The 12,223-nt window shown below is 36.0% G+C and overlaps 1 protein-coding gene across 9 annotated transcripts in view; it reads right to left on the bottom strand.

Annotated features, from left to right (window-relative positions):
* Window positions 1–200: 200 nt before the first annotated feature.
* The window catches only part of COBLL1 (cordon-bleu WH2 repeat protein like 1), a 156,155-nt gene continuing 144,132 nt past the window's right edge, over window positions 201–12,223 (bottom strand). For 6 of the 9 annotated variants that reach the window (XM_079782677.1, XM_079782682.1, XM_079782680.1 and 3 more), the window contains 3 exons: window positions 9,957–11,512; window positions 7,632–7,808; window positions 201–1,498 (listed from right to left, as the gene is read on the bottom strand). In XM_079782677.1, coding sequence (XP_079638803.1) covers window positions 1,412–1,498; window positions 7,632–7,808; window positions 9,957–11,512 — 1,820 coding nt within the window. In that variant the 3' untranslated portion in view covers window positions 201–1,411. The remainder of the gene's footprint in view (window positions 1,499–7,631; window positions 7,809–9,956; window positions 11,513–12,223) is intronic. The other 3 variants (XM_079782678.1, XM_079782681.1, XM_079782679.1) reach the window with 2 other exon arrangements.

The following is a 12,223-nucleotide window of genomic DNA, read 5'->3' as shown; positions in this document are numbered from 1 at the left end:
TAAAACTATGCTAAGCATTTTACCTGCTCTGATCATGCATTTAAGTTATAATGCCTGGGCTTTCATGTAGACCAGGGAACCCTAATAAATGGTAGGTATTACCTTACTTGTTTGTTTACTGGCTAACAGAGATGTGTTCATCAGGTGAGGTACACAAATAGGCTGGTTGACACAAACTGCATTAAAAAAAAAAAAGCATCCCAAATGTATAACTTGCTTTTATTAAACAGGGGGGGAAATCAACACATTTTCCAGAGGCAGGTATCTCAGTAGCTTTAGGGAAAACTAACATAACATCAGCTTGTTTGACAAAGCTTTTAAAATAAGTCAGCAATTAAATTCTTAAAGTAGGAACAGAATATTAACAAGGTCTAGACTCCAGGACACTTGTAAGCAAACACATTAGGCACTGTTTTGCTTAACAGTTTTAGCTTTAATGTAAATATATATTATTATTTAGAATATTTGCATCTGAACTACATAATGACTTTATTTTCTCTTTTTACTTTAATTAAAACCAAGATTTCTGGAACCTCCAAGTAGTCTTTAAAGTTTTCCAATATGGACATAAACTAACTCCTATTCCTCTCTACATCTTAAATGTGAAATAACTGTCACAATAAATCATTTTCACAGGAAGATTTTTAAGGCTTCTGACACATAAAATGTGTAATATCTGTGTGACAATAACATAATTATATACAGAAAATATTTAAAATTTACCTTGTGCAATTTAAGTTCTAAAGATTAAAAAACCAATGTTTTATGGTAATAAAATATTAAAATATAATGTACTCCCCATAAATTTGACACTGATTTTGTAATTACACAAAGAACACACAAGAGTTGCACACTAAATGATTCATCACTGCAATTAACTGTTGAACTGGGTATACTTATTGAATATCATTCATTTTCTAGATCATACTTTCAGCACACAATAGGCTTTAATATAACTTATAAACATTTGCAATTAAACTGTGACACTGAGGCAGCCAATGTCAGCTCTAGGTTTGCCTAGTTATTCACGTATCATACAAATATGTCTATGACTCTTAATTTATCCTTTTGTCTAAGTCACATTGCAGAGAATGTGTCAACAAGTAAGTGGAACAAAAACCAACAACAACACGACTATTTCTCATTTGAAAAAAATGAAAGTCATTAACACCTTGTCTTAAAGTTCTAAGTAGCATATTCAGCTCTTAAGGCAAAAAAGGTAAAAAATATTATTATAAATTATAAATTCTGGTAATTCTTCTTTTGGCATTAAAAGCCACAGCATAAACTCTTAGACTTTCGTAGATAATATATTAGTGTACATCTGAATATATATTTGCCAACATTCCCCATTAGAACGAAGTTGCTCTGTGAAGTGGAGGAGGTGAAGGGCAGTATGGCAGGGCAACCTTTAATGGCCGTCCTGGGCATCAAGGGACATGGAATGACTGAGTCTTGACTTCCCATTCATAGATATTGTATTTGATGGAACAGTAACCTAAGAGAAAGAAACACACTTTATACCCGTCAATTTAAAATGGGACAGCTGTCTAATTTTCAACAATTACTACATTTAACGTCTGTTTAATTGTAAATACTACCATTTAGTATTTATTATGCAATCAATGACAAATAATCAAGAATAAATGTTCACTCTACCATGAAACTAAAAATGAAAGGGTTGTTATTTCCACAACAAATTTGACCATCTTATTCTTTATAAGATTGCCAAATCAACTCAAAAGGACAAGAGCACAAACAGACTGCAAGCCAAGCTGTCAAAGAGCATTGTTAGCTAGATTTATTCTGGCTCTTCAAAAGTGCCTTGGAGAATGTAGAAAAATAAAGGGAATTCCACAAAGCAATGAATTTTACAACTTTTGTATAGATGGTATATATTAACTTGAAGTTCCCCTCACAAGTATCCTTTACTTATAAGGGGGAAAAAAGAGCTTTGGTTTTTAAAATGCTTTCTTAAAAAGGGCTAAAAAAGTCAAATTTATGACTGTTGTGCTAAAACAGTTGCAGAATAAAAAGATTTTGTTTTGTTTTGTTTTTTAATAAACTCATAAGTTCCAAAATTGTATGCCAAAGTTTTCTATTTATAAAGTGTAAGTGAATGAAAAACACTATAACAAGAATTTACTAAATAGTCTGAAATTCCAATATTATTTAGAAAAATGTAAAAAAAAATCATCTGGATTTTAAGTAGTAAATAGGTACACTATTTTGAAATACATCAAATATGATAGAATTCTAAGAAACATAGTTTATCTCTAGATTATAAGTCGACTAGTTTAGATTCATAACAAACATTATCATCTTCTCACAAGAAGAGATTTGAAGTACAAAAGGCCACCGATTCTGCTCAGCAACAAAATAAGTTAGTGAAAGGGGAAATAAAATTGGCAAATTTAGTTTGAATTTGGTTTCCTTATACTTCCTTTGTTGCCTTTCACTAAGCAAAGACTGATCATCTCTAAACTAGTCAATTATCTTGACTCTCTTATGAATCAGGGTGGAGTAGAATGGTTGCCATTACCCACCTGAAATACAATAGCTAAGAGGAAAAGATGCCACTAGGGGAAGAAAAACTCATCCGCACCCTGTTTAGTATTCATGTAGGATTTCTTTCCAAGTAGAGCCAACAAACAACACACAGGTAATGACTTGTCATTATGAAGCCTTGGTCCAAAAAGTCTCTGTGTGTAAAAGTTATTCTTGTAATTTTTGTTCACAAAATTCTTTGTAAAGTACAGGAGAGAAATTTGTTTTAAGCATTTAAAAAAATCATACTGATGGCTCCAGGTGTTTGCAAGTAACAGGTATCGTTGTTGCACTATTGTTAGTGAAAAACTAGAATCCAGGTAAATGTCCACCAATAAAGAGCAATGAAGCTAATACTCATTCACAAATACTATGTAGTATTAAAAGAATAACATATTATATAACATGTGTTCTATATATGTATATATGTATATGTATATAATAAGTTGGAAAGCTTCAAATAGATATGTTTTTGAATGTTTTATAGAAGATTTTATTTTTATAAAAAATTAAATACGTTTACATACTACCAATGTGGTACGACAGCTTACACCGTAATCTATCTAGAGAATTTACTTTGGGGAAGGAAACTGTATTTTATTATTTAAAAATGTGTTTACTGAACTGTCAAACCTGAGAAGACATCATTAAATTCTGTTCTATAAATTCTGTGGGGTCAGAGACCTTTTTTATTTTAATGCTACTTTATACTCATGTTTGTTTTAGTGCCTGGCACAGAATAAAACAATGAATATTTCTTGAATGGAATATGGTAACTTTTTACAAGCATTTATAAAGTAAAAAATATTGCTTAAATTTTGAGCAATGAACACATGACACTTATAATAAAGATATTTTCAAAGTAACATTTAAGAATTAACTGATGAGTATGTACTAGTTGATTGTCTACCCTTGAAGTTTAAAAAATTTTAAGGAATATTTACATAGCTTTCTTATTCCCATAAAGAGAGGTAACTATGAAATTGTCATTTATTTTTACTTGAAAAATATATGAAAAGAAAAACCCATCTGAAATCCCTGATAGTTCAAATTCAAACTAAGGAAATATGAATCAAAATCAAACCAATGAAATAAACAAAACAAGCCAGCATGATTCTGGATGAATTTTCCAGTTTTTTTTTTCTTCGCTCCAGATTTCTATCTAGTATCAAAGATAAGTTTTACTTACATTCTGAGGAAATACTTAGTATCAAGTAATAAGCCTTATTTGTCTGTTTATTTCATATTTTATTTTTACAACCCTATTTTCTACCTGGAATAGTATAATAACCTTTAGTAATTCAAGCACTATCAGGATCTGAAAGCTGCCAAAGAAGTTCTGGTGTCAGCTCAAGTCAACAATAATGAATTACCTAATCTGTTTTATTTTCTGAAAACAATCTGCTGATTGATATATAAACTAAATATCAAACACATTTTATAAAATACTGAGCTAGAATTATTAATGCTGCATCTAAAGAAAAATTTCTGTAGCTGCATGGGGGTCGAGTGGGAGTAAGGCAAAAACCTTAAGAAACAGGAAAAGAAAACATAGCATGCTCATGACCACATTTTCACTAGAGCGATCAACGAGATAATTGTTCTAATGTGAACCAACTATTATAATGAAGGTTAATTGCTCGGTATGAACCAGAGCCATAAGGCAGGTTGGTACCTGGAGTCAAGCAACATTTAGGTGCCAAAAGGAAGGCAAACCCTGAGCCAACTTTCTGATGAACAATCTGAGCCTACTGTCAAAATCACTAGAGACTGTATTTGGCACTAGAACTGTTGCTCTATTTAAAAATTCATAATTTAAATACAGAAACGTCTCATACAGGACAGAAACATGGGACTAAGCAAATATCACAAGAAATTAGAGCCTTCTTGTGCCCACTTTTTACCAACTTTGGCAATTTTTTTGAAATAGAATACATTTACAGGAAAGTGCACTGAATTTAAACAGCCCAATGGGAACAAGCACAAACATGTATATATCCCACCACCCAGGTCAAGAGAGAGAATACCTCCACCTCCCTGCTAACCCTGTCTTTACTTAACATTCTGACATTTTATTCATCATGGATTTTGCATTAATTTGGACATTTAAAAAATATTGCTTTAAGATAATATTCATCTTGACTACTTAGCTATTTGGTTCCCTCTTAAATGGCGTGCCTGTGCTCCAATGAGCGCCTAACAGCCCCTTGGCTTCCCCTCTGAAGGAACCACTACCAGGATTTTTATAATCATTTCCTTGCTTTTAAAAATAATTGCCACCTACCATGTATCACTAAAAAAAATACAATTTCGTGTTGCGTGCTGTCAAACTTTACAAATTTCATATGTATCGATACTGTTGTATTTAGCTGTATCTTGTCCAATTATTGCTATATGATAGTCCGTGCTTTGAATATACTACTTATTCTACTATTTTTGGATAGTAAGGCTATATTTCTTGGAAACTTTTACAAACAATATTCCATGAATATTCTTACATGAGAGTCCTGGTACACACACAGTTTTAGCATCTATAACTAGAAGTGATCATGAAGTGGAGGCTGATTGTGAAGTGTGGATCCTGTGAACTTTACTAGACCTGGTGTCTTTTCTAGGTAGAATAAAATGGATTATGTAAGACATTTTCATTAAACAAAACTTAGGAACTGGCGTTATGTAGAGCTACCCATAACCCCCTACTGAGACAGATAAAACTTAGGCTCAATAGAACTTAAACTAATGTGTTATAAACAGGAGACAATTACAGATAGCATCATCATTTTGGGCCTGATCTCTCTGTTGATTCACATCCAGCTCATTCTGGAAGCAATGAGAGTTTTTATATGTGAAGAGACTGCCAAATCAGAGCCCATAACACACCAAGCAAACAGCTGCTTGCCTGTGCAATTCCGTTGAGCTAAAAGGCATCTCCACCTTAATGCACTGTTTTCTACAGTCAGTGCATTGAAACTGATTAACAGATCCACTGGCTTAGTGGAAACACCCTGCAATTATCTCCTGTGCAGTTACTTGGTTCTCCTGCGGGCCTGATGTATCGCTGTTTCTCAGTCCCAGGCAGTGAACACCCAGAAGGCAACGGCTTCATTTGACTCATTTTTGTCTTCCAAGTATGTAGTACAATGTTTGACACCTATGTGCTTAAAACATGCTTGTCAAGTTTATTGCATTGAGAAGGCTTTAGATTTGGAAAGGATATATTTGAAATACACCCTTAATTTACAAGATAAAAATGAAAACATTGTCATAAATGAGAATGTGCGATTTAATAGGGGCATATGTCCCCACAAAAATTCAAATGTCATCGGGTGAACTATTAATTTTAATCTATGAAGCTCTACCACATTTTTGCTGTCTGGCACCTAAATTCAGCCTACGAACACTCTTAAAAAATTCCACCTAAATTCCCTGATTTATTCCTTCACGTTTCTCCACTCCTGACAGCATACAACATTTTGCCTTGTCTCCATGCGTGCCCAGATGGGAGCACCAAGCCCTCCAGCCGAATGGCTGTCGCTCACAGCTCCTCTGAAACACACACACTAAGGAATGGCCAGAGTAGGCAAGGCCTGCCACGGAGGTGTGCCAAAGATTTCTTCCCTTTTCTTTCCATCTTTGCAGCATTCCTGTTGCTTTTCAGATTTCTTTCTATTGAGCCCAGTGTTTTACTCAACAAGTCTCTTAATCTTCTCTAAATAGCTTCTAAAATGATTAGAGAAGGAATTTACAAAATAAAATTCCTACGGAGTTAGTGGAATAATGATTTTTTTTCTTGTTTTGGGTGTTGAGGAATTTGCAATCAAGACAATTAAAGAGAGAATAAGAAAGACATTTAGGGAGACTATAGCCTCTGGGAAGTCCAAGTGATAATGCCAGGCTTTAGGCTCCTCCATATACTTTAAAAAAAAAAAAATATATATATATATATATATATATATATATATATATATATATATATATATATATATTATCGATTTTAAAGAATAAGGGAGAGGCAGAGATAGAAACATCAAAGATGAAAGAGAATCATAGATTGGCTGCCTCCTGCATCCCCCTACTGGGGATAGAGCCCACAACCCGGGCAAGTGCCCTGACCAGAAATCTAACCGTGACCTTCTGGTTCATAGGTCGCCACTCAACCACTGAGCCACACCAGCCGGGCATCCACGTCCTCCTTCAGTGGATGAGGGTGACAGAGGGAAGAAACTCACCTACAATGATTCCCTGTGACAGCTGTTTGGTATCTGCCCCATTCCCGAAGCTCTCCTACACCTCAGTAAAGAGGAGCTGAACAATTCTAGCAGAGCATTATTAGGACTTGAATATCTACATTAGGTCTCATCTCAATTCTCTAGGTTTTCTCTACATTTTTTGGTTTGACCTATAAAACCTCTCTCCCCCCTTGGCACTCTCATCTAATCCCATATGTGGTAATAACTTGATTACCCTAGTAACCATGACTGAAACTAGTGCAGGTTACTATCACTAGTGCAGATTCTCTGGAATACAGGGGGGATCATCTTTCCAAAATAATCTTTCTTGTTGGGCTAACAATTTCTTTCTTTTTAAAAAAATACATTTTTATTGATTTCAGAGAGAAAGGGAAAGGGAGAGAGAGATGGAAATATCAATGATGAGAGAGAATCACTGATCGGATTTGTCCTGCACGCCCCCTACTGGGGATGGAGCCTGTAACCCGGGCATATGCCCTGACCTGGAATCCAACCGTGACCTCCTGGTTCATAGGTCCATGCTCAACCACTGAGCTGATCTGGCCAGACGGGCTAACAATTTCTTAAAATAAGAGTCCACGTACTTTCTATATCTACTTACATAATAATGAGCAAAAGGCATGTTGTGCACCTGGTCCATGTTATGGAAAACAGACTTGACATATTTTAAAGTATGTGTCAGGCTTTACTTCAAAAATGACCCCTGACCCAAAAGAGTAACTTCTGACATCTTCTGTATTCAACTTTAAATGCCAGGAAACAATTTCCCCGAAGTATTAGTCTGACCGTGTTGAAAATAAATCCACTGTCACCCATCTGATAAAGAAAACTTACCCTTTTCAATTTGGCAGCAGCCTCTCCAGAACGGATTGCAGTCAGCAGACTCTGTCGGAACTCTTCGGGGTCAGAGCTTTGGAATGTTAGAGAACTTTGCCTCTTAAGGGTGAATGGTGGGTAGTCAGTTGGAGATGGTATTTGGGAATTCCGCTCACTGTGTGAAGAGTTATTTTCCTAAAACAATAAATGCAAAATATTTATATGAATACCAAGTAAAAAATGGGCAATTTTTCAACATTTTTTTCCTTCATCAATAGTTCTTTAGGAATCACCATTTGCCACATTGGTTTTCTAGACATAGCTCTATTTCCTCACACACTGAATCATCTCGGCTACCAGAGCTCAGCTGGAAAGAGGGCATTAATTTCCCTTTTCTTGAATAGGGAGGGTGCTAAGGAAGAAAAGTGGTATCTCTCTTTGTTTCATGAACACAAGGGTAATTTTACTATCCTTGAGACAAATAAGGCTGATTTCTCCAACAGAGTTGTCTAAGAGAGCCAAATGAATTTTAAAAATAAATATTTCACAGACTAAAAAAGAACCTATTTTCACAGTTCCAACATATTAGGTTGTGAAATTATTGTTTTTAATGGTACAAAATAGACAAATATCGGCAAATTCACACTGGCTGAAACTAGCAACATATAATCCAATAATAAAATATTAATCATAATGCTACCTGTAATGGCTTGTTTTGTTTCTGGAAGTTAGAAGGACTAAGAGATGGCCATGTTTTTTTATTTTCCCCCATGAGACTAAAAATAAATAATAGGAACTTCTAAGAATTAAAATTTTAATTCAACTTCTTAGAAATGAATATTTGGTAACTAATTCAACTGGCAACTATTATCAAAAAATTTTAAATATGTCTTTTTCAAACTGCCAAATAAATATCTTTACAAATGATGAGTTAAACAGAGCTCAGGCAGTGGCTCAAAGACTGTATTTTCCAAATCAAGCTTCTGTTGTTTAGGAAAGGTATTCCATTCTAAGAAAAACACAGGCTTTATTCCCAAGTAAAGAATTAACCTTATATCATATATCTCTTCCTGACATTATATCAAAGTAATAAAGCATAAATGTGAAATACATGAAGAAATATTCTTCAAGATAAATATTGCATTGAAATTGTGGAAAAATCTTTACTTGGCAATATGGTTAATGTTCTGTTACTCTCAGAATGTTTGAAAAATTCGTATAAAATACATCTGGAACTGTCACACAAATATGGAAGTATTCTTTAAATACTATCAGAGTAAAAGTACACAAAGTATTTTTTAAAAATTGTGTGGGGAATATCATAACTCATTCTGTGAATTTCATCCTATCCTTTGACTCGTGAATCTGGCAAACACGAAGTCAACAAAAACTCCCTTTTTTTGTAAATTATTAAGGTTATATAGTAGTTAAATGATAGTTTGGTCAACATTCACATAATTGGAAAAGCTGACATTGAATGAATAAAATGGGAAATTAAGAAAATGGCATATTTAAACTCTGGTTTTAAATTATTTATATGTAAAGATATCTTAATAAGCTGAGGTTAAGTGTATGTTACAGAAAATGCATAGCTGAGAGACGCTTGGTTTTTTATCTAGGCTTTGATACTGTTTACATACTAGTATATATATATATATTAAATATATTTTTATTGATTTCAGAGAGGGTAGGCTTTCATACTGTATATATATATATATATATATATATATATATATATATTATATTTTTATTGATTTCAGAGAGGAAGGAAGAGGGAGAGAGATAGAAACGTCTATGATGAGAGAGAATCATTGATCGGCTGCCTCATGAACGTTCCATACTGGGGATTAGGCCTGCAACCTGGGCGCATGCCCCCACCAGGAATCCAATCGTGACCTCCTGGGTCATAGATCCATGCTCAACCACTGAGCCATGCCCGCCAGGCTATATTTCTATATAATTAAAACTATTTTGCAGTTATGTAGAATTGGAGAAAAAAAAATAAAGTAAACCAGGACATCCAGAAAGTTATAAACAAATTGAGATAAGCAAAACCCAGGGAAATAGAGTCAGAACTATAAACTAGTATACCATACAAATGTATGAGCAAAGAAACTTCAAATTAAAATACGTGCTGAGAATATAATTATATGGTGGCCTTCTACCCAATCACATTATGTGAAATCATAGTGATTCTGAGAGTAAATAAGCAGACGCTGTGTATTATACCTTTCTTTCTACAGCAGGTTGCTTGATATTAGATTAATATGAGTTCAGACTTAATACACAAACATATCAACATGCTGTACAAGATCCCCCTATTTTTCCAAAGGTAAAATTTACCTTATTACTCACACAGGGTTGTGGGACGTCCACAGTTGTATCCACAGAGGGACTTTTCCCTTCCTCCGCGTCACTGGGCGATGGCGCACAGGCACCCTCACTGCAGGACTCGGTGCGCACTTTGCTGAAAGACTGAGACCGTTTCACTACAGCCAGGGCGAAGGGCGAAGGAGCAGAGCTCGAGTAAGGTCGCGGGGCACCGAAGGTTTTCAGAGTCTTCAGGTTTAGTGCTGCCAGCTGACTTGTGGGAAGAGAAACGGGTTTGGGAGCGACAGGAGGAGGCGAGGTTTCAGGAGGCTTCTGACTGCTGGGGCCACCATCAGCGTCTCGAACGTGGGGCAGCGGAGGAGAGCGAGCTGTTTTACTTGGGGGAGAAGGAGTTTGCTCTGGAGGAGGCATGGGATCCCTTTCCACCTCCTTCTTCAGGAGCTCCTGGGGAGCAGGACTAGGGGCAGTGTGGACACTCTTGGCAGCTGCAGAGGTCACGTAGTGACCTGAAGCTCTTTTTTGCATTTGCAAGAAAAAGGAACTTGGTTTGGTCTGGGGATTGGAAGCCCGAGATTTAAGTCTTGACTCTAATATATTGTTTATATCTTCCAAGTTGGGCGCAAAAGGAGCCGGGCCAGGGTCTCTCGTCATTCTGGGCGTGGGTTTGAGAGGATGTGCCGTGGGGCTGTGGGGCACGCCCTCCACACTGTGCCCCTTATGCTCTGGTCTCAGGGCAGGCTTGGGTTTAAGGTCTAGCTGCGGCTCCTTTGGACTTGCAGAAATAACAACATCTTCTGTTTGCATTGCAGTTTCTTTCACATTCTCATGCATGTGCTTTTTCCCTGAAGAATGGATATCTTGATCGTCTTCATACCCTAAGGTTTCTGATTCCCCATCTTTTACTATTTCCAGGGATTTGGGAGGCACTATTTTATAAGTAGTCATCCCAATTTTGGGTATGTATTCTCTTGTAATTTCATTGGAAGGTTTTGGCTTGGGATTGTAGTCTTGTCTGTAAAGTGGATAATTCTTCATATAAGAAGCAGTTGAGTTTTTATTAATCTCATCTACGGGAGCATCATTACCATGTGCATACATTGGCTCTTTCACGGTGAGCTGATCTTCTGAATGTACAGTGAGAGGGCCCTGTCTCCTGAATTCTCTTGAGGTATGGACGGAATCTTGTGGACTTAAAGATGAATGCTGAGTCGATTTGTTGTTACTTGCAGTTTGCACACTTTCATCAACTTTGAAGTCAGACAAATGATGATGTCGGTGATTCCCATCAAAACTGTTGCAGGAAGGAGTTGCCTGAATCGCTGCATCTTGCATTTTTGTCTTTTCTGCACTGGGTTGATTCAGTGTTGGGCCTGGTTCTGATGAAGCAGCTAGATGATTTTCCTTGTTACTTCTAGCAGTTTCAGTTTTGTGTGCCTGAAGTCTGTCAACTTCCATGTCCACACTGTTATTTTTGGCAACCCCTCCCACATTGATTTCTGTTCTCCTCACTCCGTCTTTCATATGATCTTCCATATTCCTTGACGTGACAGTTATTTCATTTTGATCTACTGAGAGAAAAAGAAAAAATCATCAAGTATAGGGGGGAGAAAAAGTAGAAAAACTTCAGTATGCAATGCTTGCCTCCCCAAACTAAATTAGGCTGGTTTAAAATTTTCAGCTCACTAATTACACAAAATCAGGTAGTTGCATTTAATGAAAACAGTATGGGCTTTGGTGTCATGGAGACCCGAGTCTGGAACCCATCTGTAAGCGGGCTTGACTAATTATAACCTCTGTGATCACAACTTATTTCTTAACCCTTGGAGCCTCAGTTTGCTCAGATGTAAAAAGGTGAAAATATGTATTGCAGTTGACCCTTGAAGGACACGGGGGGTAGGGACCCTGACCTCTCTACACAATTAAAAATCCAGATATAACTTTTGACTCCTCAGAAACTTAACTAATAGCCTTCTGTTGACCAGAAGCTTTACCGATACCCTAAACAAGGGACTAACACATATTTTGTATATGTATTATATACTGTATTAAAATAAAGTAGGCTAGAGAAAAGAAAATGTTATTAAGAAAATCATAAGGAAGGGAATATACTTTTACATATTATTGAAAAAAAATATGTATATAAGTGGACCCATGGAGTTCAAACCCATGTTGCTTAGGAGTCAACTATATGTTTTATCTGTCATTTATGTAACATGCTTATTAGGATAGGATATTGCCCAGAGCAAGACTCCATAGAACATAGCTATGTTTCTATTTAT

This window comes from Cnephaeus nilssonii (genome assembly GCF_951640355.1).
Source record: "Cnephaeus nilssonii genome assembly, chromosome: 10".
NCBI classification, from domain to species: domain Eukaryota; kingdom Metazoa; phylum Chordata; class Mammalia; order Chiroptera; family Vespertilionidae; genus Cnephaeus; species Cnephaeus nilssonii.
The sequence above is the reverse complement of the archived record's forward strand: the minus strand, read 5'-3'. Positions and strand labels throughout refer to the sequence as shown.